This window comes from Dromiciops gliroides, chromosome 3, assembly GCF_019393635.1.
Source record: "Dromiciops gliroides isolate mDroGli1 chromosome 3, mDroGli1.pri, whole genome shotgun sequence".
In the NCBI taxonomy this organism is placed as follows: domain Eukaryota; kingdom Metazoa; phylum Chordata; class Mammalia; order Microbiotheria; family Microbiotheriidae; genus Dromiciops; species Dromiciops gliroides.
Window position 1 is genome coordinate 652922900 of NC_057863.1, and position 27944 is coordinate 652950843.

The 27944-nt window shown below is 34.8% G+C and overlaps 1 protein-coding gene and 1 pseudogene across 1 annotated transcript; both read left to right on the forward strand.

Annotated features, from left to right (window-relative positions):
• The first annotated feature begins 1631 nt into the window (after positions 1-1631).
• Positions 1632-2589, forward strand: LOC122748308 (annotated as a pseudogene).
• A 22542-nt stretch (positions 2590-25131) lies between these two features.
• LOC122748309 (vomeronasal type-1 receptor 1-like) lies at positions 25132-26109 on the forward strand. The gene has a single exon (XM_043993971.1). The coding sequence runs from the start codon at positions 25132-25134 to the stop codon at positions 26107-26109; it is 978 nt and encodes a 325-aa protein (XP_043849906.1).
• The last annotated feature ends 1835 nt before the right edge of the window (positions 26110-27944 follow it).

The window sequence follows — 27944 nt, forward strand, 5'->3', positions numbered from 1 at the left end:
TATCAGTACTAAACCCCTTTTGTTCTAATCACTGCCTGAGTAGCTCCCATTTAGAATAACCAGACATAAGTTAATGGTTCCTGGTTCTCTTAAACCTTTGTAATTTTTAACACATTTAATCCTACTGTCACGTTCTTTCCTGATGACACCATCAAGAAAGAAGTTATCTGACGATGATGAGGGATCTTTTTAATGTTCCTTATTTTATGGGCTGCCATGACCAAAGAAAAAATTCATTCTATTTCTAGGATTCTACTGGAAGATTTGTCAGAGTGTTCAAAACAAATAGAAGATGGGTTCGACTTGCAAAGAAAAGGAGAACCCAGAGTCACCATAGAGACTAATAAATGCTAGACACTTTTTAAATGCTGGACCATATTATGCCTGTTAATCATTATCACTGTTGTTATGTTGTTATTTTTATTATTACCTTTCCATATCTTTTGTCACTCTGTCTTTTAAAAATAGAGACAATATGTATACCTCTATAATTCTCATTTACATAACTTTTCATATATTATTTTATTCCAGGAGAAAGGTAAGCTAATTTAGGGTAAAACATCTCTTTTTCAAAAATTTCCATCCCATGCACCTTGGACAGTAACCAGTATGTAATTTATATTTATAGTGTTTATTCTTCATAAAAATCAGTTTTGAAGTTCTTTGATATACTTTTTCAATAATATACCAACATTTTTAGACATTACTAAATTGGCGGATTTTTTGCTGCTTTGAGATTAGTTAAAATAGTCAAGTATTATTATTATTATTTTAGGGGCAGATAAGAACATTTCCAGTTTTTAAATATATTTTAATTGGTTAAATGAGTTTTGTGATTGCTAAAATATTTTTGACTTAATGTTTAAAACCTTTCATAATCTTTATTGCAACAAAAATGTAGCAAAATGTTTTCCCTACATTTCAGTTGTTAAATTTCATATATTTTCTAAGTATAGGTTGATGAATTATTGTTAATAAATATAATAATACTTATTGTTAATAAAAATAAATTACATTTTATGGGGCCTAAAATCTGGCAAATCACTTCTCATATTATCTCATTTGATCTCTGAAAATAGTTTTTAAGACATTTAATAAGAGGGGCAAGTGAGAATGAGAGAAGTTGATCGTCTTGCCCAGGGTCATGATTTTCTGTGGTAATTTCTCATTCTAAGCAATCATAATTTTATTTATCACATTTTAATAATTCATTGTACACAAATTTCTACCCACCTAGACCTTTGGAATTGAGCTTATGAATTCATTCTTCCAGCTTCCAGTTCAAAATCACCAAAAGACAAAAAGGCTTCAAATTGCAAGATGGATGTCTGGCATTATATCAATGTATTTCCTAATATTCTGCTAACTTTTACATTCTGGCTACCATGGAAAAAATTTTAAAAATACAAACTAGTCTTGGTGGTTCACTCCATTCCACCACCCCCAACCCCTGATCAAATATATCGAAATTCTGCCCAATCCACAGGTTATCCCAACATTTCCCAAATGAAACCCCATTCTCTTCAGTAACAAACACACTTTAGAAATTTAACAAACCTATCATTTTCTCCTAGGATGTTCCAGCACTGAAAACAGTTTTTCTTCCCAAGATTTGGAAAAAAAAAAACATCATGCTTTGTGACTTGGTGTTTGGAATTATCTTCCTTATTCAGATGGGAGTGGGGATTCTTGGGAATTTCTTCCTTCTGGGACTATACACATTCACTTTACTAATTGGTCACAAGCTGAGGCCCATAGAGTGCATTTTTGCCCATTTAGCTTTGGCCAACTCAAAAGTGCTTCTTTCCAGGGGAATCCCTCAAACAATTGTGTCTTTGGGGTTCAAAAATTTTCTTGGATCGTGTTGGTTGTAAATTTTTTGTTTATCTTCAAAATGTGGCCAGGAGTGTTTCCCTCAACATCACTTGCCTCTTGAGTGGTTTTCAGGTCATCACCATCAGTCCCAGGAACCCAAGGAGAGCAGTACTCAAAAGCCAAGCCCAAAAGTATATTGTTCTTTCCTGCTTCCTCTGCTGGTGCCTTTACCTGCTGATAAATTGCACTTTGCTTGGGACTATGCATAATTCAATGTATCTGACTAATAATACAAAGATGTGGAATCTGGGATATTGTTCAATTTTAACTCCTGCCTCATTAAATCCTTCACTTTTTGCAATCTTCTTTTCTCTTCCTGATGTTCTGTGTATGGGCTTCATGATCTGCTCTAGTGCCTACTTACTGTTTCTCCTCCATAGACACCATCAGCAAGTCCATCATATTCATAGTTCTCATCTCCCTCCTAGAACTTTCCCTGAGAAAAGAGCCACCCATGTCATCCTCCTACTAGTGATCACATATGTCTCCTTTTATTCCATTAATTCTAGCCTGGCATTTTACATCTTTAAAACTGACAAACATCAGCCCTGGTTCATGATGACCTTAGATCTCCTAGCAGCATGTTTCCCAGCCATCAGCCCTTTTGTGCTGATCTTCTCGGACTCCCAAGTCCTCAAATATTGGTGTGTTCTGTGGCATAGGAGGTGTTCTTGTCTTCTATCCCCCACTGCCGTCAAACAAATCCCCACCTAGCATTCTGGACTAACACTATAACAAACAAATACCTTTCAGAAGCTAGTGGGAGAGGGCAATTGCACTGGAATCTAATAATTATAGAATCTAATTCTAGAAAGGACCTCTGTGATCATATATTCAAACTGTTTCATTTTTTTAGAAAAGAGGGTTCTAACCCAGATATTATGTATCTTACTTTTGGTGACACAGATTATAGGTGTAATAGTCAGTTCTTGAACTCATGTCTCCTGATTTCAAATCCATTTTTCCTTCCATTAGACCAATGCAGTCAAACTCAAATACAAACATAGATCACTGAACCATACATAATTGCTCCTTATGTTTCAAAATGACTTTGTTTTAAAACATATTAGCTATGTTTTAGAGGGAGATTATGGCTCAGTGGATAGAGCACTGGGCCTAGAGTCAGAATAACCTGAGTTCAAATCCAGCCACAGACACTTCCTAGCTATGTGATCCTAAGCAAGTCATTTTACCTCTGATTACCTGACCAAATGGATCCACTGGATCCACTGAAGAAGGAAATGCAAACCACTCCAGTATCTTTTCCACAAAAATCCCAAGTGGCATCGTGAAAGGTCAGATATAAAGTAAACAAATGAGCACCAATGTTATCTGTTTTATTTCATTTTTATTATTTTTGTTAAATATTTCCCAACTGAGGCAGCTAGGTGGTGCAGTGGATAAAGCACCGGCCCTGGAGTCAGGAGTACCTGAGTTCAAATCTGACCTCAGACACTTAACAATTACGAGCTGTGTGACCCTGGGCAAGTCACTTAATCCCAATTGCCTCACTAAAAATAATTAATTAATTTAAAATTTAAAAAAAAAAAACTATTTCCCAACTACATTTTAATTTAGTGCAAGTCACACTCAGCAGTGTCATAGGCCACAATGTGGTCCTGTGGCAGTGGACTTGACCCCTCTGTATTAGACCATACCAGTACTCATGTTGTATGAATAGCATTTCACATTTCTTCCTTCTGTTTCTTAGAAACCCTTAACTAAGGACCTAGGTTATACAGAAATTCAGTCAGGTCAAAGAAGGAAACAATGAGTTTTTTCACAGGTAAACATCTCAAGTATTCGTTATGTCTCATTTGAAAACTGTGTCTTTATTGGTCATTTAGTTACTATGTCCATATTTCTTTGATTAAATACTAACACTCAGATACCTCTTTTTGTGATTTCAGGGAATTATACTTGTTCACTTCCCCCCTCTAAAATCTTGAAACTCAATCATCCCCTTTTCAACTCAGAAAACTCCAACTCTTTCCTTCTATGGGAAATGAGATCACCTAATCTTGTATCCTTATTTATATTTTATTATATTTCCTGTTATTTGTTTGTTTTTAATGCATAAAATCTGTCTACCCTTGTATTCAGGGTCCAGTGCCAAGCAGAAGAGGCCTGGTCCCAATTTGTTATACAATTGGCATGCATTGTTTAATAAATTAATATGCATAAAAGATGGGCCTTTGTTTTCTCAGTCATTTCAGATTCCATCCACCACAGTATCTATTTGTAAAGCTAAACAATCCCAAAGTCCAAGATTCCATATGATCTATGCCCTAGGAGAAAGAAACTTTCATTTTCAAAAAGCACAGAAATGGTGAGTCATTTAGTTGCATTTGCTGCTCATCCAGTAGTCCCAAGGCACAGGTTCTAGCATAATAATATAGTTCTCCCTTCCATAGTGTGGGGGCTTAGGATTGTGTTACCCTGTGATCTGGAACATCCACATAAAATGTTTTAGCCCTGCCTTCAAACCAGAGAAGAAGTCTGATTTTTTTTCTTTTTCTTTTCTGGGGTACTTATAACGCCTTATTGTAAACTTTCAGTGAAGTATTTGGTGATAGGTTATATATAGGTTCATGTGATTTCTCTACATTTCAAGTTTTTGTATGTCATCTGTTGGCTTTTGTATTCTTTTCATAGACATTAACTTTTTATTTATTTTAACTTTAAAGAAGAAATTGTTTATATTTATGGTATTGAGATAAAATTTGCTGGGGGGCAGCTAGATGGAGCAGTGAATAAAGCACTGGTCCTGGATTCAGGATGATCTGAGTTCAAATCCAGCCTCAGACACTTGACACTTACTAGCTGTGTGACCCTGGGCAAGTCACTTAACCCCCATTGCCCCACAAAAATAAAATAATTTTTTTAAAAGGCAGTTAGGTGGTGCAGTGGATAAAGTACTGACCCTGTATTCAGGAGGATCTGAGTTCAAATCCGGCCTCAGAGAATTGACAATTGCTAGTTGTGTGACCTTGGGCAAGTCACTTAACTCTCATTGCCCCTGTAAAAAAAGAGATAAAATTTGCTGATATTATACAATATTCTACATATATTTTATGAATTTCCAAGTTCTAAACCTTTTCTATGTCAACTTCTGACCTTCTCAGGTTGTCTGCAGCTTCTGGAAAATGCCCTCCAAAATTCCCATTTAATTTCTTATGCTGACGCATGATATATTGAAACTGCAATGGAGAAAGTCATGATTTGGAAGGGATAATTATATAAATTCTGAATGTTTTAGTATTGTGTATACAAGATCATGACCACAACTTTCTCCTACACTCAGAAGACATTAGAGCAGATTCAGTTTTATGTTATCTGTCTAAGATCATATGAATATACATATCAAATACATGTACACAACATCATATGATTGTATGCAGACATTCTTATATGTAGATGGTATAAACATATGCAAATATAAATATATATATATGCATGTATACATTTTTACACATGTACATTACTGATTATGATGATAGCAGCTAACATTTATGTAGTGCATACTATGTGATTGATAGACTCTGAGCCTTAGCACATTTTGCAATTATAATCTTATCTGACCTCCCAATAACTTCAGGAGGTGGGTGTTATTATCTCCAGTTTATAGATGAAGAAACTGAAGCAAAAAGAGGCTAAGTGACTTGCCCAAGGCCACAGAGCTAGTAAGTGTTTGAGGTTAGATTTGAACTGAGGTTTCGTCAAAACCCATTTCTCCACCCAATTTTTCCCTCCTTCTGTCCAGTAGTGTAAAGACCACAATTGCAGGCTACAGAAGTTTGCCTGAACCTCAGTAACCAACTTGGCCAAAGGCCTTCAGGAGCAAAAGTCTGATGTGGTCAGAAATCTCATTGGTTCATTGACTGTGAACAAATTACTTACCCTTTGTTTCCCTCAGATTCCTCATATGTAAAATGGGAATGACAAGATTTGTTACCTTCTCTGGTGTTTTTTAAATCAAAGGACATAATGTATATTGTTTAGAACACTGTCTCCCATAATATCCCTATGTAAATGTTAGCTATTATTGTTTTTATTGTTATTGTTGTAATTATATTATTTATTGTTATTATTGTAATAGACAGCCTTATATTATTGTTATTTTAATTATTGCAAATCATTATCAACAATGAATTATTGTTTCTGCCTTTCAACAACCCTCACAATAGTGACTGCTCCAAGAGGCATTATTTTTAATCTTTATCATTTTTTTTGCTTTGACTGATATGCATGATGCTTTGCATATTTTGTGATAGTTTTTATAGTTCTCTAAGTCACTTATTACTTAGCAAATATTAAATATCCAAATTTAGGTTTTCTTCTTTTTTCTTTTAATGTAATTTTGGTATGATATATAAAGTAGATATTTAATATATCTCTCTTTTGCATATATTTCTAGCCCTAGCTAGAAATGAAAAGAAAATTGTGCCAGAACTTTTTCTTGTACATTTTTTTTCTTTTTCCTACTGATTCCTCCTTCATTCTCCACTGGTTGAATTAACATTTAAAAAGAATTTGTAAACAAATTATAGGTCTCCTTTTTAAATGGAAAAACTCTCATGCAATTCAGCTTTCCTACATAAATGCAGCCTGTGGCTCAAAGGGTCATTTTTACAAGACTCTCCTCATTGGTGGAGATTGATTCAATGCACTGTGCCTGTGTGAAATTGGGAGTTGGTAAGAACTAGAGAAGAGAGACATCCTGGGTTTTTGGCTTCAAGCTTGGAGAGAAAAGTCATGATTCAGACTCTCTGCAGATACTTGAAGGGAGAAAAGTGACTGGGAGAAAGCCAACATTAGAAGAGCTGACACCTTGATCATATCTCTATTCCCTTTGGGAAACATCTAAGTTACCCTTTCTCTCTTGGTTGAGCTGAGTTATCTTGCTCCAGTGAGAAAGATCATTCACTCTGCCCTTTTTTTATATAGTCTCCAAAGTATACTTTCTTTGACTTCTGTTTTACTATTGATTTGGATAAATGACTTTACTTGCTGTTTATTATATGTATTCATTGTGGAAATGGCACCAGGAAGTTCAGTCATGAATATATAACTTGGAATAGTCATTTCTTTTTAATATTTTTTTAATTTTATTTTAGATCCTTTAGGCCTATAAACAGCACATAGAGATGGCCCAATTTTCCAGCTACACAGGGCTAGGTTCAAACAATGCACTAAGTTTTCTTCCAATTCCCATAATTAGATGAAGTTTTCTCACAACACAGAAGTTGGACTCGTACTGTAATTAAATAGTTACTCAGCTAGTTCCAGGATTGAGTCACAAGATGGAGTCAACATGGTTTACTTATTCCCCATGTCCTAATCCTCTGAAGCCATTCATTACCCCTATCTTTCTGCCTTATGGAGTAGTAGGCAACCCATTCCTTCTATGGATCACCTATCTATAAGCCAAATCTATAAGGATTTTATAAATTCATAATCATAAATGTTCACATTAGTAACATGTTGCAGATCAGACCTACTTCGATGTCTCACAATGGACTTTTGAGAAGAGAGGTTTACATGTCACCACGGTAACCAAGAAATCCACCATGACCATCATGAAACAAAAGATCAAAGCAATACAAAAATTATCATCAAGATCAAATTACATCAAGTATCTTTATATCCTCATAACCCATTCTTAATATTCATTTAATGAACACATTTTGAGTCCCAGATTTATATTATTATAAGGGTACAACCAAAAAAATGAACTTTTTTTTTGCCTTTTAAAATTATCATATAGATACTTTGAAATGGGAAAATACTTTCACTTTCTTTACTATCATCAATACAATTTTATATGTAATGTTCTTAATCTATTTTTGAGAATTTATTGCCAAAACATACTCAAAGCCTGAATTTCCATGAGAGATATATTTGGAAGCCAATCATCTATGTGGATACACTTCTTAATTTAAACAATTAAACAATAATTTAATAAATAAATTAATTAAACAATAATTTAATCTGGTTGCTTTCCCAAATTTTACTACTTCATTTAATTTGAAAGCTTTTTAACATTACATCTTTGTCTTATTACTTTGTCTAATCATTCCCCATTTAGGAAGATATCATCTCTATATTATCATTTGACCAAAAATACAGGTTAAAATTACAAGATGTTCATATGTGAGTCCTCTTATAAGAACTCAGAGATATTCCAGTATCGATCTACTATTTAATAGATTTAATATTGTACTTGCAAAACTTCTGCAATCTATCTGTTCCTGGTTACAGAACTTTGCTAGATAAGAAAAAGGAATGACATAGTTATAGCAATGTCATATAGCATACCCGGGGGGAAATTTCCTTAGCTGTGTTTGATTTCAGGTTTGATAGCCAATCATGTAGTCACAGGGAATCAAAAGCAAGGCTCGGGATTAACCACATGGGGAAATTTCATTTTCAGAAAGGAAATAGCACAGTGGGTAAATAGCCAGGAGGATGCTACCTTAGACCGTACAGATGTTGTCTCCAAAACTTTTCTGAGCACAGGCCTATAGCAGTTCCCACACTGCAGCACATGCCATATTCTACTATTGACTTCATGATAATTCAGACAACTATCCCTGTAATCAAAACTCAACACAATAATAAATTACGCGACTAGGAATTTTTACGTTAAATATCAAAATTTCACTAACAACAACTTAGGGCTTGAATTCTTTCCTTAACAGTTAATATAAAATTTGTCCTTTTTTTTTTATAAATTAAAACTAATCATATTCTGGGGCTTCAGACATACAGCAAATAACACATAGTTGACTCATCATTAATATGTTGAAATTACATCTTTAAATCACACTATACATTTTCATAATAGCCAAAATTTTCAAAATGAAAATTTGTTATTATTGTAAACATTATTATCAGTTTTATAACATAATATACCTCATTAAATATTGAACAGTTTTCAAATATATATTTTGTCACATCCTTTAAAAGCTCAACTAATAATCTAACTGCATCTAGATTTTTTAAAAAAATAAGTCATTTTATATAATAATATTCCTGTTACAATGGTCTCTCAAATCTCACACTATAAGAGAATTTAGAAATATAATAATAACAGAAACAATATTGTGTATTTAAACAGAAACAAAACTTCGGGTGATATCAACTCACTGAAATGCACTTCCAAATGATCATATCATAAAACCATTAATCTTCTTACCGTTTGTGCTTTAAACCCACTTTAGAGTTATAAGGTATGGAATGATTGCATTCAATTAAAGAAATAATAATTCATTTATATACCTATACTTATGCATATACATATACACATATACATAAACACACATACATATGCACTATATATGTATATGTATATATTGCTTACCATATGATAATCACTATGTTAAGCACTTTACAATCATCATATTATTTTGGTCATCATAAGAACCCTGTAAGGTGGGTATCATTATTACTTTTCTCTTTATACATCAGGGAGCTAAGGCAAGCAGAGGTAAGATAACGTGCTTAAGATTACACAGCTAATACATTTCTGCAGGTGGAATGCTATTCAAATTTTCCTACATTTTTCCAGTATTTGTTTTCAATATCTTTATTTTGGAACTTGATCTGAGATGAAAGAAGTTAACAGTCAGAGGAAGACCATCTCTGAACTGATAGAGTCACAGGAGATCTTTGGTTTAAACAATCTTTTTTTTTTTTTTAATATTCATGATCAAGAAAGCCTTAACAATAGGTGGCTATAAAATTCAAACCATTTACCTATTTTTTTCTCTTCACTCTGGGACTACTTTCAAACGAGCTGCCTTCCTTCATTGCCCCAAAATAATGAGGGTATTAATCTTCAGGGGAAAGTGCCACTTACTTTTATAGAATTTTGTGGAATTTAATTCTTGTTTTTCCTTAAAATTCTACAGAGTAGTACCCCAAAATTCACTAAGATATTTCAAAAAGGAAAGAGTTCCTGGAATTTACCCAAAATCCCAAGAGTTCTCCCCTGAAATATTATTTTTCAAATTCTTTAATGATTAATCTCCAAACCTCCCAAATCTTGCAAACTTTTTTAAATAATTCTACAAAATTTGAATTTATTTCTGTAATTCCAATGTGGCCAAAATGACAGGGGGAAAATGTCTTGCAGGTTTCTTTTCTTTTTCTTTTATTATACCCTAATCTCTCTCTCCACTTTAATCTTTGCTTGTAGCCTTTTTAAGTGATATAATTTACCATCAGGTCTGTAGCTAACCTTGATACAATTTTTGTCCTTGTTGAAGACATCTGATAACACTGCTGAAAACCTCATGCTAAAAGGCATGGGAGAAAGCACTCAATGTTGTTTCACTCCACTAGTGATGGGAAAAGGAAACTGATTTACAATATTGATGAAATTTTCCAGGCAAACAAATTTTGCTACAATCTTTCACAAGCCCTTACAACTGACAGTATCATAGGCCTTGGCCAGATTGATGAATGTTGTGTACAAACCTCTGCTCTGCTCTTGCATTTTTCCTGAGTTATTGGGTGGTAAACAACACCTCAACCATTCCTCAGCTTTTTCTAAAGTCACTCAGGCTCTTGGGTAGATGACCATCTTGCAGGTGAATGATCAGGTGATTAAGGAGCACTCTGGCAAGAATCTTGTAGGCAGTAACTAAGAGAGAAACCTCCCTCCTCTGAATGTCACAGGACAATCAATTTCCTTTTTCTTTATAAAAATGGACAATGGAGGCATCCTTGAACTCTTGGGGGACAACTTCCTCTTGCCATATAGTTTGGAATATTTCAATCACCCTTCCTATGAACAGAAAATCCAGGGAAAATTTAATAGACAGTTTATCAGATAAAGTCTCAAATAAAAATACTTAAATATTTAAATGTTGTCAAATATATAAGAATATGAGTCGTTTCACAACTGATAAATGGTCAAATGATATGAAACAGCAGTTTCTAATGAAAAATACAAACCGATTTATAGTTATATGAAATAAATGCTATAAATTATCATTGATTAAAGAAATAGAGATTAAATATCATTTTATACCTATCATATTAGCTAAAATGATTTAAGGGGAAGGCTACAAATATTGGAGGAGATGTGGAAAAATTGAGATACTAATTCATTATTGGTGGAATTGTAAAATGACCCAAACATTTTGGAGAATACTCTGGAAGTATGCCAAAAGAATTATTGAATTACTAATTCCCTCTGACCCAGCAATATCACTACTAGGTCTATTTCCTAAGATGCTTAGGGAAAAATAAAAAGAACCTATATGTTTTAAAATGTTTATAGCAGCTCTCTTTGCGTTGGCAAAGAACTAAAAATTGCAAGGATGCCCATCAATTGGCTAAACAAGTTGTGATATATGGTTATGATGGAATATTACTGTGCTATAATAAATGATGAGCTCAATGATCGTAGAAAAATATGGAAAGACTTACACAAAATAATGAAGATCAAAATGAGCTGAAGCAAGAGAATATTATATAAGGTAATAGCAATCTGGTTTTAAGAATGACTTTGAGTAAATAAATTGTTTTGACTACTATAAATACTGAAACTAACACTAAAGCATATATGAATAAAGAGGTTATCTTTATCCAGAGAAATAACTGATAAATAGATGCATGTATAGAATAATTGTATACACACAAACACACATACACATATACATGTTCATGCGCATAAACATACACATATACACACAATACACACACATACACATAAATACACCAGTTTGTATCGAATGGTAGCCAGAAATTTACATGATAAATTCAGTATATATTTGAAAGAAATAGCAAATTGTGCATAATGGATTTACAGTTTTCTTATGCAATCATCTTTTTTTTACCGCCAGATGTTATGGAAATGATTATCTTATTACATAATTTATTTAAAATATTTTTAAAGAAAAATTTAAAATATATATAATATCATGTCAGAACTCTTTTGTACATTTTTTTTCCTTTTTCTTCTAGATTCCACCTTCATCCTGTACTGGCTCAATTAACATTCGGTATATGTGTATATTGTGGTAAAATAATGGAATACCTACATATATACATTTGCATATGTGTGCATGTGCATTGTGTGTATGCATATACATAAACACATATATGTACACATACTAAAGCAATAACATTACAGATACTTATGACTAACAAAGTAAAGGGACTGAAAAGAGAGAAAAAAGAAATTGAGCGATGCATTAACAAAGGCTAAAGGGAGAACCCTCTTGATGTTTCCATTTCTCTTACTTATGATGTCTGAAGTATAGAAGTGGAAAAAGACCATGATAAACAGACCAAGATTGGATGAAGCAGTAAATTTTTATGGTACCTTTTCTAGCTCCTTCCTCATGCCAGGAAGTGAGCAATGAGTTCCTTAACAAAGGCTACTCAGACACCTAGGGGTATCCCAAATCCCACTGCTGTTTCAGTCTGGAAAGAAGAAGACCCAGCCCTGCATTGTCTCTCTGTGGTGTTATGACTACAGCTCTCAGTGCATCTGCACCTGCAACTTCATCACTTGGCCCTTACCACAAGACTCTGAGATATGTAAATATGGTCAGATACTATGGTTGATGTCTTTTGATTTGAGCATTTATTGGATTTAAATGAGATAGTTGTATAAAATTGGCAGCCTAGCTCTCTCTTCCAGCACCCTTAGAGTCCAGTGGCAGTACAAAAGCCAAGAGGACTGGTGAGGGCTCAAGATGCAGTGGATTAACTTGTGTTAAGGCTAAAATTCTAACTAGTCTGTCTAAAATATCTAATGAGTGGTCACCAATAAATTATAAGCTTTAGCAAGAGTTAGGCTTTTAAGCATTTATTAAGGAGAATAAAAATTTGGTAAAGAGAGAGAGAAAGGCCTAGATTCCTCTATCTATTAAAGGGAGAGCACATTTCTAGCTCCCTTCTCCACCAGAGTCCTCAGGAAAGAGAGAGAGAGCGCCAGGCTCCCCCTTCTTCCTCCCACTAGCAAACATCACTTCCTGATGCCAAAGAAAAGATGGCATGGTCTTGCCCTCAGAGACCTTCACTTCATGGTGGAGCTTTTCTACAGTAAGTCTCCAGCAGGTGGAATCATTCCAATCATTACACTTGATATCTATGATGTCTGCTCAATAATAAGTGCTGCACGGCACCTGGATGTGCCCAAAATTGCACAACTCTTTTTGTACTTGATTTAATTACCTCTCCATCAAGTGATGGATAACATAATTCATCATAATTCCTTTCCTACTTTCTTTTCATTGCCTTTCCTTTCCTTCTCTTGCTTTTTTCCCTTTTCTTTCCTTTGCTTCCCTTGTTTTTCCTTGTCTTATCTTACATTTCCTTCCCTTCTCTTCCTAGACCTTCCCTTCCCTTTCTGGATCAAAAAGTTTTGTTGCTTTTTTAAAAATTCCTAACTATTCCTTTCTTCTTAAGTGCCACACATTCTTCCTTCTTTGACTTTGAAACTGATGAATTTCTACACTAAAGTTTTTTGTGTATTTTAGGTACTCATCAAATTCAGATAAAAATGAAGTTCCTCTATTCTTATTCCCCATTTCATTCATTTATCTTTGTTTCTTATGAACTCCAATTATAGGAAATAGAAAGTCCCACACCCTTCTGCCTTTTTCATTTGTGTATTCCTCCCTTTAATGCTTCTTTTTCCTTCACTTTTTAAAACCCTCACAATATAGTCAATACACCCTAATTCCTCTATTTTGTTATGTATATCTATGTCTTTCAATATTTTTTAAGGATATTAAGATCCTGATAAGTTTCCCCCCAATAGATTATTAGAAATATATCATTCAGGTCCTGCCAATGGTGAAAATAAATTTACATGTATAGGTTTCAATCCACTCTTGTATCTGTTTTTCAAAGTTTCTACTCAATTATGGTCTTTTCATCAGAGTTCCTTGAAAGTCCTCCATTCCATTTCCAAGCAACAAGAACAACAACATGGTGGACTACTTATTTTTCTCTGATCCCCATTACCTCTCAAATCTCTTCCAAACAAAAATGATTTGCACTAGCAGATCCTAGGACATGGCACATGTTTCCATCACCCCTGTACCCAGTTTTTCTCTTCTTCTTTCCAGCGCTGTAGGCCATGATTCCAGGCTGCAGAAGTTTGCTTAGACCATCTTGGCCCAAGCCCTTCAGGAGCAAAAACCTGCTGAGGTCTGAATCTTTACTAATTGAATGACCTTGAACAAATTACTTACCCTGTTTGTCTTACTACCCTCAACTGTAAAATGGGAGATAATAAGCGGTCTATATTCCAGTGTTGTTTTTAGATTTAAAAGAGATAATATTGTAAAATGTTTAACACACATAATGTTCTCTGTATAAATGATATTATCATTATAACTAAACTGATTTTATTATTAATCCTTAGTTACACCAATAATCTATGAATGTTTCCGCCTTTCTGCAAGTCTTCCAACATTGGCTATCCCTATAAATGTTATTTTGTAATCTCTATTATTTTTCTAAGGGCTCTCTGTGATTTGTATAATCACATACATATTTTATTATTGTTTCTGTTTATCTTTTCTTTGTCACACTTTTTTAGTAAATATTAAGTATCCAGATATAATTTTTATCTTTTTTACATTTTATATTTGTGGCATGTAAAATTAAATGTGGTTGCCCTGTTTCTGTCCCAAGTGTAGGGAAAATGAGCTGGGGTTTATCATATATTTGTTACTTAGAAATTAGAGGCTACTGCACCAGTTCAGGGGCATTAAGCATTTATTAAAGTTTACTAAATATTAGTAAAGAGAGTGCTCATGGCTCTGAAAGATAGGGAAGTCTAGCTAAGAAAGAGGAGAGAGAGATAATGGGGGAACATAGTCGGCTGCTTCTCCTCTCATCAAGTTCCAGGGCCAAGAGAGAGATCAGCAAGCATGTAAGCTCTCTGAGAGGATGAGAGGCGACCCTTACATACTGCTTAAAGTTAATTGGCTAGCATCATTCAAATCTATTGGTTTACTGGATTTGAGAGTTGTTCAGCACAGTCGTGCTGATATCAGAGCCCAGAGAACAGATCCTATGGTAGGAACAAGACTTTCAGATGGGTGTGATTTTGAATGAAGTAACTACTTCCTGACTCTGGGCTGGCCTCAAAAAAGGTCAGGCCAGGCTCTCTCAGCAGGGGTCTCTGGGAGTCCCCAAACCCCTATTATTAATAATTTTCACACATATTATTGCGATATAGTACATAAAGTATATATTTAACATATCTCTCTTTTTATATCTATTTATAATTTCTCCATGACATAATTAAAATGAAAATAAAATTGTGTCAGAACTTTTTCTTGTAAATTTCTTTATTCTTCTTCCTAGTGGTTACTCCTTCATCCTCTACTGGTTAAGTTATTATTTGGATGATGTGTAAAAAAAAACAGAAACAAATTATATGTCTCATTTTATAGAGGAGAAAACTGATACATCACAGTTTTTCAATATAAAAAGAACCTTGGACTCAAAGGGTCATTCTTTTTTTTAAGTATTTAATTATTTTCCAGTTACATATAAGGATAGTTTTCAACATTTGTTTCATGGGATTTGGGGTTCCAAAATTTTCTCCCATCCTCCCTTCCCTCCCTCCTCCCCAAGATGGAAAGCAGTCTGATATAGGTTGTATATGTACAATCACATTAAACATATTTCTACATTAGTCATCTTGTGAAAGAGGAATCAGATCACAAGGGAAAAACCTCAAAAAAGAAGGGAAAAAACCAGTCCAAAAGTAGAAACAGTATGGTTCAATCTGCATTCATAATTCAGAGTTCTTTTTCTGGATATTGAGAACATTTTCTATCATGAGTTCTTTGAAACTGTTTTGGATCATTGCACTGCTGAGAAGAGCCAAGTCTATCACCATTGTTCATCATACAATGTTGCTGTTACTGTGTACAAAATACTCCTGGTTCTGCTCCTCTCAGTCAGCATCAGTTCATGTAAGTCCTTCCAGTTTTCGCTGAACTCTTCCTGCTCATCATTTCTTACAGCACAATAGTATTCCATTACATTCATATACCACAACTTGTTTAGCCATTCCCCTATTGATGGACATACCCTCAATTTCCAATTCTTTGCCACCACAAAGAGAGGTGTTATAAATATGTTTGTACATGTGGGTCCTTTTCCCTTTTCTATGATCTCTTTGGGTTACAGACCTAGCTGTGGTACCACTGGATCAAAGGGTATGAACAGTCCCACAGCCCTTTGGGCACAGTTCCAAATTGCATTCCACAATGGTTGGATCAGTTCACAGCTGCTCCACCAACAATGCATTTGTGTTCCAATTTTTCCACAGCTTATCCAACATTTATTATTTTTCCTTTTTGTCATATTAGCCAATCTGATAGGGGTAAGGTGGCACCTCAGAGTTGTTTTAATGTGCATTTCACTGATCAATAGTGATTTAGAGAATTTTTCATATGGCAATAGATAGCTTTGACTTCATCAGAAAACTGCCTGTGCATATCTTCAAAGGGTCATTCTTACAAGACTCTCCTCATTGGTGGAGAACGATTGATTACTCAATGTGTCATGCCTGTGTGAAGTAAGGAGTTGGTGAGAACTAGAGAAAAGAGAGATACTGGTTTATGACTTCTAGCTTGGAAAGAAAAGTCATGTTTTCTTCACACTCTTTTCAGACACTTGAAGTGAGAAAATGAATTGAAGGAAACCAACATTTAGAAAAACTGACACCTTGATCATACATTTATTATCTTTGGGAAACCTACCTCTCTCTCTCTCTCTCTCTCTCTCTCTCTCTCTCTCTCTCTCTCTCTCTCTCTCTCTCTCTCTTTCTCTCTCCTCCCTCTCTCTATCTTCCTTTCTCCTTCCCTCCCAGTAGTTATCTTGATCCCAATGAGACAGATGATTCTCTCTATATTGCTTGATCTATAGTCTCCTATGTATAGGAGAATATGTGTATATATTCTCAGATTTTTCTTTTGCTATTGATTTGGAAAAATGGGTTCATTTGCTGTTTGTAATGTATATTAATTGTGGAATGGGCATCTGATGGGAAGGGAGTCTAATCTTGAATATATAACTTAGGAAAGTCCTTTCTAGTTAAGGGAAAAGAATCAAAACAACTTAAACCCCAAAATTACTTCCTCTAGACTATTCTTCTTTAAGAAAGAAGATAGATATACTTCTATCCTAGTATTCCCTCTCTCTGAGTAGAGCAGAGTGGTCATCCTCTGGCATCAACCTCCTGCTTCCTTTTAGGAAGGAAATCAAAGTTTCTGTAGAGAAGAATGAAGGAAGGGGACTCCAGAGAAATCAATCCTTGCTTCTCTGAAAGCCACTTTTAGAAAGATTCATGTAGCCACAGATAAACCACATAGCAAAACCATTCAAGATAAGAGAGAGAGACAGAGATGGAGAGACAGAGAGAGACAGAGACAGAGAGAAAAAGAGAGATACAGAGAGAAAGAGAAAGAATTTTACATAAGAAATAAGATGAAATGACCCCCTCAATTTCTTTTGCCTGAATTACAGTGTCTTTCAGAACTTAAGACTTTATCAGAGATTGAAGATAGTTAGGCCTTATTGAGGTGTGTGTAATCTTCTCTACTGACAATGAAGTCCATTTATTACCATTGATCATTGTAAGGGGTAAGAGAGATAAGGTGATCAGATTCTAGAAATAGAACAGAAAAAGACATCAAGACTCAAAAGAAGGCATCAATATGATATTTAGGGATGTTAGCTTTGTGCAGGAATTCATAATCAGAGATTGCATTGCGAGGTTGAGAACTTCAAAGAAAAAAAGTGCAGATCTAAGGCCTCAAATTCGTCAGGACAAGCCACTAAGCCCAAGCCAGGACAAGGGTAATAACAGAAGTATTTATAACAACCTCTCTACCAGCTGCATCTCTGGTCTCTGGGAGCCCAGGAAAATTTCTTATCTCTTTTTGCTTAATTGCTTACTTTGCCATTGTCATTATTCATTACTAATTAGTAATTGCAGGTGGGTAATTCTTAATCATCGGGAATCCTTGAAGATATTTTCATGTGGGACAAAAGTTCACTCTTAAAAACATCCCTTTGACAGACTAACGTCATTACTCCTGTCCATGACGTGATAATTGCAGCTCTGCAGAGAGATGGGCTCAGACAATGCTGTCCTTATAAGTAGGACCTGCCTATGCCATCACATATGCACAGAGACACAGACTCACACCCAAATACAAAGGGACATATTCAGTTTAGAGCAGCTTTTTCTTCCATCCTAGAAGCAGAGAACAATCTAGTGAGTATCTTCTTATATCTAGGAGTTCAGAAGCAGAAAGTCCCTTCCAAGAGCCAAGGAGACTGTCAGGCTATTGTTCAGGCCCTGTTTGTGGAGGGAAAGGAAAGAGATCTTGAAAAGGTTCTGAAACAGTCCTGGCAATTGTTTGTCAGTATTGGTATCTTTGTGCATCCCCATCTTCTTGAAGTTCTCTCTCCTATTCCATTACCTCTCTTAGGTGATGTTTCAACATCCTTTGGCTAAAAATGTTTGCAGTCAATTATTTATCTCAATTTCATTTTTCAGCTTCACTCAAAGTCCTTTCCTTTGTTTATACTAATAACCCCATCACCATTTTCATCACCCCTTAAGGCTGCCACCAGTATGCTATTTCTTTTTCTAATCTGCTCTACTCACTAATTTTATCTATCACTTTGTTTAATCTTCACATTTTTTTCCAACCACTTTTTTTTGAGAGGCAATGGGGGTTAAGTGACTTGCCCAGGGTCACATAGTTAGTAAGTGCCAAGTGTCCGAGGCCAGCTTTGAACTCAGGTCCTCCTGAATCCAGGGCCTGTGCTCTATCCACTGCACCACCTAGCTGCCCCTTTTCCTACCACTTTTTAAGCTTACCATTTCTTGGTAGCTGCCTTTTTCTTTTCCTTATTCAGTCTTCACCAAGACCTAACTCCTCTACCCTCTTTCATCCTTTTATATTCTCCCTAAGCCTTGTTTACCTTGTTTCTCTTTCAACCTTCTTTCACAGAATCTAGAAGTAGAAGCAAATAAGTTGTTTTTGCTTTGGCTAATAATTACATCACTTGTGTATCTTCAAAACCTTCTTCACACCCTCAAACTTGTTTTGCCTCCTGACAGACTTCTTTTTTTTTTTTTTGGTGAAGCAATTGGGGTTAAGTGACTTGCCTAGAGTCACACAGCTAGTGTGAGATTTTAAATTGGATATAAAAGCATTAAACTCCCCTTTGAACTTTTCCCTTATATATCTCCCAGACCAGTAAGAAAAACAAGCCTCTGATCTTTAATCAGAGAAGGATTAGCTTTTATTATTTAGACAACAAACAGGTGATACTGATTAGGTAAATAGAAAAGTAGAACTAAAAATGAATAGTCTTAGATCTAAGCTAAGTCTATATTCTTTTATAAAACTCACTGAATCCCAAAACTGCCTGCCAGACCAAGAGCCAGAGCCGATCACCAGAACATGTCATCACCGCTAAACTCAGAAGCTAGCGTGTGCAAGACAGAGAGCCAACTTCCATTCTACCCCCAGTTTTAAGTTGGTGTTCCGGAAAGGCACAAGGCTGTTCCTCATGGTCTCCTCCCCAAAAGGGTGGTCCTTCAAAAGCCACTTCAGTAGTATGCTGTTTTTTACCACACTAGTAAGTGTTAAGTGTCTGATGCCGATCCACGGCGCCACCTAGCTGCCCTGACAGACTTCTTTTATATAGTGTTTTCTCCATCTTTTTTCCATTATTTTTCTTTGGTGTCCCTTTCACTGATTCTAAAAGCGAATATTGAAATCCAAATCCAAAACACAGTGGCTCCACTACTGTTGATGAGGGAAAGTATTACTTATAACAATATTTATAGATATCTGCCAGCATTTGCCTAATTTTGCCCTCTGAGTTTCAACCTGAAATGTTCTTGGTATGACAATATTTACTTGAGTCTTTTGACAGAATAACATGAAATTTCTTTATTTTATACTTCTTGCTCTTTATGAAACAACACTATGTATAATTTCTTAGCATACTTGTCAACCAATATGGAAATAATATTGTAAAAGGCTCTTTCTCTTGACTGTTATGTGATGAATCATTTACTGACAAGTACTGTACTTAAAGCTCCTTCTGCCTTTCTGTCATGAAAATTTATTCATAGCTACTAATTGTGTGCTAAAATTGTTTTTAATAGGTCCAATTCTCATTCAAAGCACTTCTAATTTTTTCATCATTAATGTAAACTCAGGTGGCACAGTCAGAGCACTGGGTCTGCAGTTAGGAAGATCTGAGTTCAAATCCAACTTCAAACAGTCTCTTCCCAGCTGTGTGATTCTGAGTAAATCATTTAAGGTATTTGCCTCAGTTTCCTCTTCTGTAAAATGGTGATAATAGCACTTTTAACCCAGAGTTGTTGTGAAAATCAAATGAGCTAATGTTCATAAAATGCTTCATCATAGTTAATACTATATAAATGTTAGCTATAAAATTATTAATCTTATATTTCTTTAGAACTATTTTAGTTAATTTCTCTCAAAATGTAGTTTTATTTCTCCTGTTAATTCTTTCTTCTGTTTTTTGGGTAAATTTTCATGTTTTTATTGTTTAGATGTTCTTTATAAAAGCCATTTAATATTTTTCAACCTCATTTTCCATTCTTCTAAAATTAAGGAATGAATTAAATGAGAGAATATAATTCAATTTTAGCTCTTACCTAATTTATATCATGTTATTTTAACTGGGTCCTCACTGGCAAGGCAACCCTTTCATATTTCCCTGATTTACTTATTGTCCCAACCACTGCGGTGATATTTGCAAAACTTGTCATCCCACCCCAAACATCTCATAACCCCCCTCCTTATCTTTCAGATGAGAACTTTGCCTCCCTTTTTGATTGAAAAAGAGACCATTATCCAAGAGTTTTTTTCTTACCTTCAATTCTTTATCTTAATATGCTCACAGAATCACAATCATTTAATCACAATACACACATAAGTCTTAAATTATCTCTTTTTTATTCATCTCACATTAAGAGTAGTCCTTTGTGAAGATGGCAGGGGAAAGCCAGTAAGTTCTCAGAGCTCCCTACAGGATCATGAAGAGTAGTTCTTTACCTTGCTAAAGCAAACATGTCTAGATACACAAGTGATTCCATTCTATCTGCCTTCTGCAGCAGATTGTCCCCTCCATTATCCCCACTCTCTCACTTATATTCAATCTCTCTTTATGTTCTGGCTGCTTCCCAAATGCCTAGAAACATGCCCTCAGATCCCATATGAAAACAAAGAAACAAAAACCCATCAACAATACAACAGCAACAACAATAACAAAACTTCATTTGATCTATTCATTTCTATTAGGTATCATTGTTTATCTCTACTCCTGTCTTTTGCAAACCTTTTTGATAAGGCTATCTACAGTAGGTGCCTTCTCTTCTTTCTTCTTAACTCTTTATACTTTGGTTTCCAATTTAATTGTTCAACTGAATCTTCTCCCTCCAAAGTTGCTAACAATCTCTCAATTACCCTATTGAATGGACTCTTTTCACTCTGTATTGATATCTTTGTGACTTTTGACACTGTAGTTAGTCTTCTGCTCCTTCATCTTATTTATGTTTTCATGTTTCTCTCTCTGTGTCTGGACTCCCTACCTACCTCTCCTTCTTTGCTGAATCTTTACTTGGGCAAGGTCTGGTAAACATGTATCTTTCCACAGGCTTCTTTCTTGGACTCTCATCCTTTATAATTTTTCACATGGTGATCTTATCAGCTCTTAAAGATTATATATTACCTCTATGCTGATGATTCTCAAAGCTACATTCCCAGTTCTAACTTCTCTGCTGACTTTTCATGTCATATTTTTATGCTCATTGGACATTTTGAAGTGGATATCATGTTGATGTCAAATTTTATCTGTCTGAAATTGAACCCATTATTTTTGCCTTAACCCACCCTCCTCCTTTTAGTCACCCAGGCTCACAACCTGGGTTTAATCATTTATAGCTATATACTCTCACTTCCCCCAAACCATCCAAACTTCATCAAGGCCAGTTGATTTTACCTTTATAACAATTGTCCTATGCAATGTCTTTATTCCTCTAATACAGCCATTATCCTGGAGCAGGACCTCATTATATCAAACATTGACTATGACAATAATTTTCTGGTTGGTCTCCCTTCCTAAGGTCTTTCTCTACAGTAGTTCAACTTACGCTCAGTTAGTAAAGTTAGCTTCCTAAAGCTCAGGGCCATGTCCTTCTCCTATTCAATAAAATCCAATATTTTCTTGTCACCTCCCAGATCAAATATGAAATCCTTTCTTTGCAATCCCAAGTCCATCATAGCCTCTCCTTTCTGCCTTTCTCATTTTCTTCCACATTATAGCCTCTATCTTTATAGGTACTCTATGATTCTGTGACATTGGCCTCTTTACTCTTTCTTAAACAAGACATTCAATCTCCTGACTCTGGTCAATGTTATCATCTATCCCCCATTCCTTGAGTCATTGCTTCTCATCTCTGGTTTCTTCTTTCACTGTATTCCACCAAGTTCCCAATAAAATTCCATCATAAGGTAGGAATTTAAAGGAATTACCTAATTTCTTTTCTGATTCCCCCTTATTTCTGATGCCTTCCCTTTGTTGGTTACCTTTGACTTATCTGATACATAGGATTTGGGTTTTTTTACATAGTTGTTTGCATGGCATCTCCATATCACACTGTGAGATCCACATGTGCAATAATTCTCTTTTACCTTTATTTGTACCCCCAGGTATTAGCACAGTGGTGAATAAATATTTAATGAATGAATGACCAACTAAATGGCTTCTAATATCCATTCCACCCCTAAATCTTTAATATATATTTATCCTCAGTAACTGCTATAGAGGTTCCATTTCTTTTTCATGTTGATTTTATTGCCTATTCATATCATGAGAACTACAATGCAAGATGATAATACATGCCAGGATGTGATGTTTCCTGTTCCTGGATACATTTTGTCACATACTTCATTTATATCTTCATAGAAAATAATTGACCCAGACTTTCATTTAGATCCAATTTCCTTTATTCTTTGGGCTTCATTTATATCAAGGATGCCAAAATTGATACAATCCATTTCCATCATTACTGAACCCCTTCTCTGGTCACTGCATAAGCATCTCACATTTAAAGTAAGAAGATGTAAATTGATGATTGCAGGTTGTCTAAAATCTTTGTAATTGTTAACACATGTAACCCTACTGTCTCTCACTATCTTGCTGTCACCATAGAAACAGAACTTATTAGACAATGATGAGGGATATTGTATATTTGCTTTATTTTATTGGTTGTCATTACCAAAGAAAAGATTTATTTTATTTCTAGGAACCTATTTGAAGATTTGTCAAAGTGGTCAAATATAATAGAAGCATTTGACTCACAAAGACAAGGAGAACCCAGAATTATTTCTAAATGAGAATAAAAATAAGCAATTTTAAAGTAATTATCTACAAAAAATAATAGAATTATATATATATATATTATGCATTTGCTCAGTGCTTTCTTAGATAATATTTGGGAGGCACTTAGCACAGTGTCTGGTGAATGGTGAGCACTATTTAAACACTAGCTCATATTATTGTTGTTCGTTGCTATTGCTGTTACTGGGGTTGCATTGTTGTTGTTTTTTTTTAATTATTACTTGTGCACATCTTCTAACTTTCTATTTCTGTCTTTAAAAAGACAAAGACAGTGTGCATACTGCTATAATCTTCATTTACATCACTTTTAATATGTTCTTGTATTATTAATGGACCTTAAGCTAATTAAGAGTAGAAATTATCTTTTATTTGCATCCAAAGCAACTTAAACATTATTTGGCATATAATTTACATTTCACAAGTTCTGGTTTATTAACTACTTGGGACTTTATATTATTTTATATTAATATGCCAAAATTTTAAACACAATTACAAAATTAATAGATTAATTGGTTGCTTTGGGATTTAGTTAAAATTAATCAAGTGATAATATTTTGGTGACAGGAAAATTTCTATTTTTAAAATATATTTTTCTTTAGGTAAATGGATAAATGAGTTTCATGATTGTGTGGTAAAATAATGGAATTTGGCAGACTGATTGGAATGGGCCACACCTGGCCTGTCCTAAGTGATGTATGGTGCTGATGTCAGCAGGAGAAACCACCCTCTGATGGAGTTTGAAGGACTTCCCCTCTTGGGGGAGGGAGAGTAAATGCTCGATGAGGGGAATGTACTTTCTTTCTGGTCCTGAGCGGGAAGAGTTCAGCAAAAACTGGAAGGACTTACATTAACTAATGCTGACTGAGAAGAACAGAACCAGGAGAACATCATACACAGTAACAGCAACATTGTGTGATGAACAATGGTGATAGACTTGGTTCTTCTCGGCAGTGTAATGATCCAAAACAGTTTCAAAGAACTCATGATAGAAAATGTTCTCAATATCCAGAAAAAAAGAACTGTGAATTATGAATGCAGATTGAATCATACTGTTTCTACTTTTGGACTGTTTTATTTTTCCTTCATTCTTGAGGTTCTTCCCTTGTGCTCTGATTCTTCTTTCACAAGATGACTAAGGTAGAAATATGCTTAATGTCAATGTACATATACAATCTATATCAGACTGCTTTCTGTCTTGGGGAGGAGGGAGGGAGAAAAAAATTGGAACTAAAAATCCTGTGAAAACAAATATGAAAAAGTATCCTTCTATGTAACTGGAAAATAATAAAAGACTTTTTTTAAAAGAGGCTAAAGAAGAACTGAAAAGAAATTCTATTGCCCAGAGTAATATGATTTTGTGGTAATTTACCATTTAACCTGTTATTTTTATTATAATATTTTATAATACATTTTGAAAATATTCTTATACATGTAACCATGTGGAATTGAAATTATAAATTCATTCTTCCACCAGCAGGTTCGAAAGCCCCAAAAGAAAAAAATAGCATTACAAAATGGACATTTGGCATCATATCTCTCTTATTTATTAATATTATACTAATTTTCACATTTTGACTAACAAGGAAAAACACAAAAAATACAAACATGATGATGGTCTCTAGCTGAAATATATCAAAATTCAACACAACAAAAATCAAGCCCAACACAGAGATTATCCCAGTGCTTCCCAAATGGAGTCCTATACTCTTCAATAACACCCTCTAGAAATTTAACAAATATTTCCTTTTGTCCTAGGATTTGTCAGCATTGACAACATTTCTTTTTTCCCAAAACTTGGAAAAAATCATGCTTATTTATCTCATCTTGGGCATTCTATTTCTTATTCAGGTGGGAGTTGGGATTCTTGGAAATTTCTTTCTCCTGGGCTTATACACCTTCACTTTATTCATTCGCCATAGGCTGAGGCCAAAAGAGTGCATTTTTGTCCACTTAGCCTTGGCCAACTCCAAAGTGCTTCTCTCCAAGGGAATCCCTCAGGTGATTGTCTGTTTGGGCCTCCAAAATTTCTTGGACCTTCTTGGGTGTAAATTGATTGTTTATGTTTATGCTGTGGCCCGGAGTGTTTCCCTCAGCATCACCTGCATCTTGAGTGGTTTTCAAGTCATCACCATCAGTCCCAGGAACTCCAGGTGGGCAGAACTCAAAAGTGAAGCCCCACAGTGCATTGGCCCCACCTGCTTCTTCTGCTGGTGTTTCTACCTGCTGATAAATTTCATATTACTTGGAACTATGCATAACTCAAGGTATTTGACTAATAATACCAAGATCTGGAATCTAGGATATTGTTCAATTTTAACTCCTGCCTCTTTCAATGCTGCATTTTTTGCACTTGTCTTTTCAATTCCTGATTTTATATGTATTGGATTCATGATCTCAGCCAGTACCTACTTAGTGCTTCTCCTTCACAGACACCAGCAGCAAGTCCAACATATTCACAATCCTCAACTTTCTACGAAGATGTTCCCTGAGAAAAGAGCCACTTATGCTGTCCTCCTACTGGTGAGCACATATGTCTCCTTGTATTCTATTAATTCTATCTTGGCATTATACCACTTTAAAGTTGACAAACATCAGCCCTGGTTTGTGGCCACCTTAGATCTCCTAGCAGCATGGTTCCCAGCCATCACCCCTTTTGTGCTGATCTTCTCTGACTCCCAAGTCCTCAAATATTGGTATGATCTATGGCACAGGGTATATTCTTGTCTCCTATGCCACAATGTCCTCAACCATACCACCCCCCAGTCTCCTGACCTCACACTATGACAAACAAGGATCTTTCAGAAGCTGGCAAGAGAAGGCAAGGACACTGGAATCTAAGGATTTTAGGACATCTATTATCATGTATTCTAACTCTTTCTTCTTTTAGAACAGAGTATTCATATCCACACATTGCACATCCTGCTTTTGGTGACACCAATTACAAGTAACATAGTGATTACTTAAAGATGTGTCTCCTGATTTCAAATACACTTTTCCTTCCATTATAACAATGATGTAAAAATTCAAACAGAAAGAGAGGCAACTGAGAAAAATATAAGGAACATGGTGAATTACATAACTTTGTTATCAAAATATAATATTGTCTGTATTTTAGAGGCAACTCATGGTTCAGTGGATAGAGCAATGGCCTGGAGTCAGAAGACCTGAGTTCAAATCCAGCCTCAAACACTTCCTAGCTATGTGACTCTGGGAAAACCATTTAACTTCTGATGGCTTGACAGAGTGGAACCACTGGAGAAGTAAATGCAAACCACTCTGGTATCTTTGCCATGAAAATCAGAAATGCATTCATGATGGTACAGATACTGCCATGAAATAAATGAAAAAAATGATGTTTTATTGAATTGTATTAATTTTGTTATTTGTTTACAAATTACATTTTAATCCAGACTTAATTGAAATATAATCCAGACTTAAAATTTTGCATTATCTTGGATAGTTCTATTAGGTTTTTTAATGCAGTAGAGAAAGAAAAGAATCATTTTCATTGAAAAAAGAAATATTAATATAAAGAGTACATAACAATATTCATATAAGTATCCTATAATAAGGAATACAAGTGTAAAAAACAGCTTCAAGAAATGGTCCTGTTTCATTTACACTTAAGTTTCATTAAGGCAGCCAGAGCCAGATTATTGGGATTGTAAATATTATGAATGGTTGGAGGAGGTAGTTATACTTATTAATTTGCTACTTTACTCAGGCCAATAGTATAAATGAATGAAATACTACAGAATTTTCAGGTAGTTGCAAACTATAATATAGTATTTTCTTTTCAAATTATGTTTTTAACTTAAAAATTGAAGGAATAATCCTGTGAAAAAGGGAAAGGATACTTAATCTGGACAGAATTATTCCCTTAAACCTATAGAAAAAGATAAAGGCATGTTTCTTCCCAAAATTGTAAAGTAAGGGATACTAGAAAGAGGAATATGTAAACAATTTTCCACAAGGCAACTTTTAGAGAACAAATAACTGAAGGACAATTTACCAACATGGTCATCCTGCTTCTCTCACTTTCACCCACCCCTCAAAATGACCATGTGAGCCTTGAAAAGTTTGTGATGCTTAGTTCATGTCTTGTAGAGTTTCTTTTTTTTTTTGATGAACAGGGATCTAATTTTTTTAATGATAAAAGTGGCAAAGAAGAGGGCTCAACACTACCATATTTCAAATAATACTAGAAAGCAATAATCGTTAAGAGAAAGTGGTACAGCTGAACAAACATAGAGATTTTTTTCCATTTGAATTGATTAAATACACAAAATGCAGGAGCAAATAAAAATTATGATAAAATATTTGACATAATAAAAGATCAATATGTGACTAGGGACATAAGTATAAAAAAATATTGAAAGCTGAAAAGCTGTCCAGAAGAAATCAGGTAGCAAATACCATCTCACATCAAATAATAAAATAAACAGCAGAAAGATGTATAACTTAGATGTAGAAGGACAAATAAGCAAATTAGGGGAGCAAGGAACAAAGTACTTTTTAAATCTATAGGTAAGACCTAATTTTATGACCAATGGATAAAAAGGATTTTAGCAAATTGAATTCAGAAGAAAACAGAAATTTGAGGAAAAGTTTCTGCTGAA

Bases quoted from the DNA above. Each gene is read 5' to 3' on its own strand.
- LOC122748309 (XM_043993971.1), top strand. From the start codon at position 25,132: ATGCTTATTTATCTCATCTTGGGCATTCTATTTCTTATTCAGGTGGGA.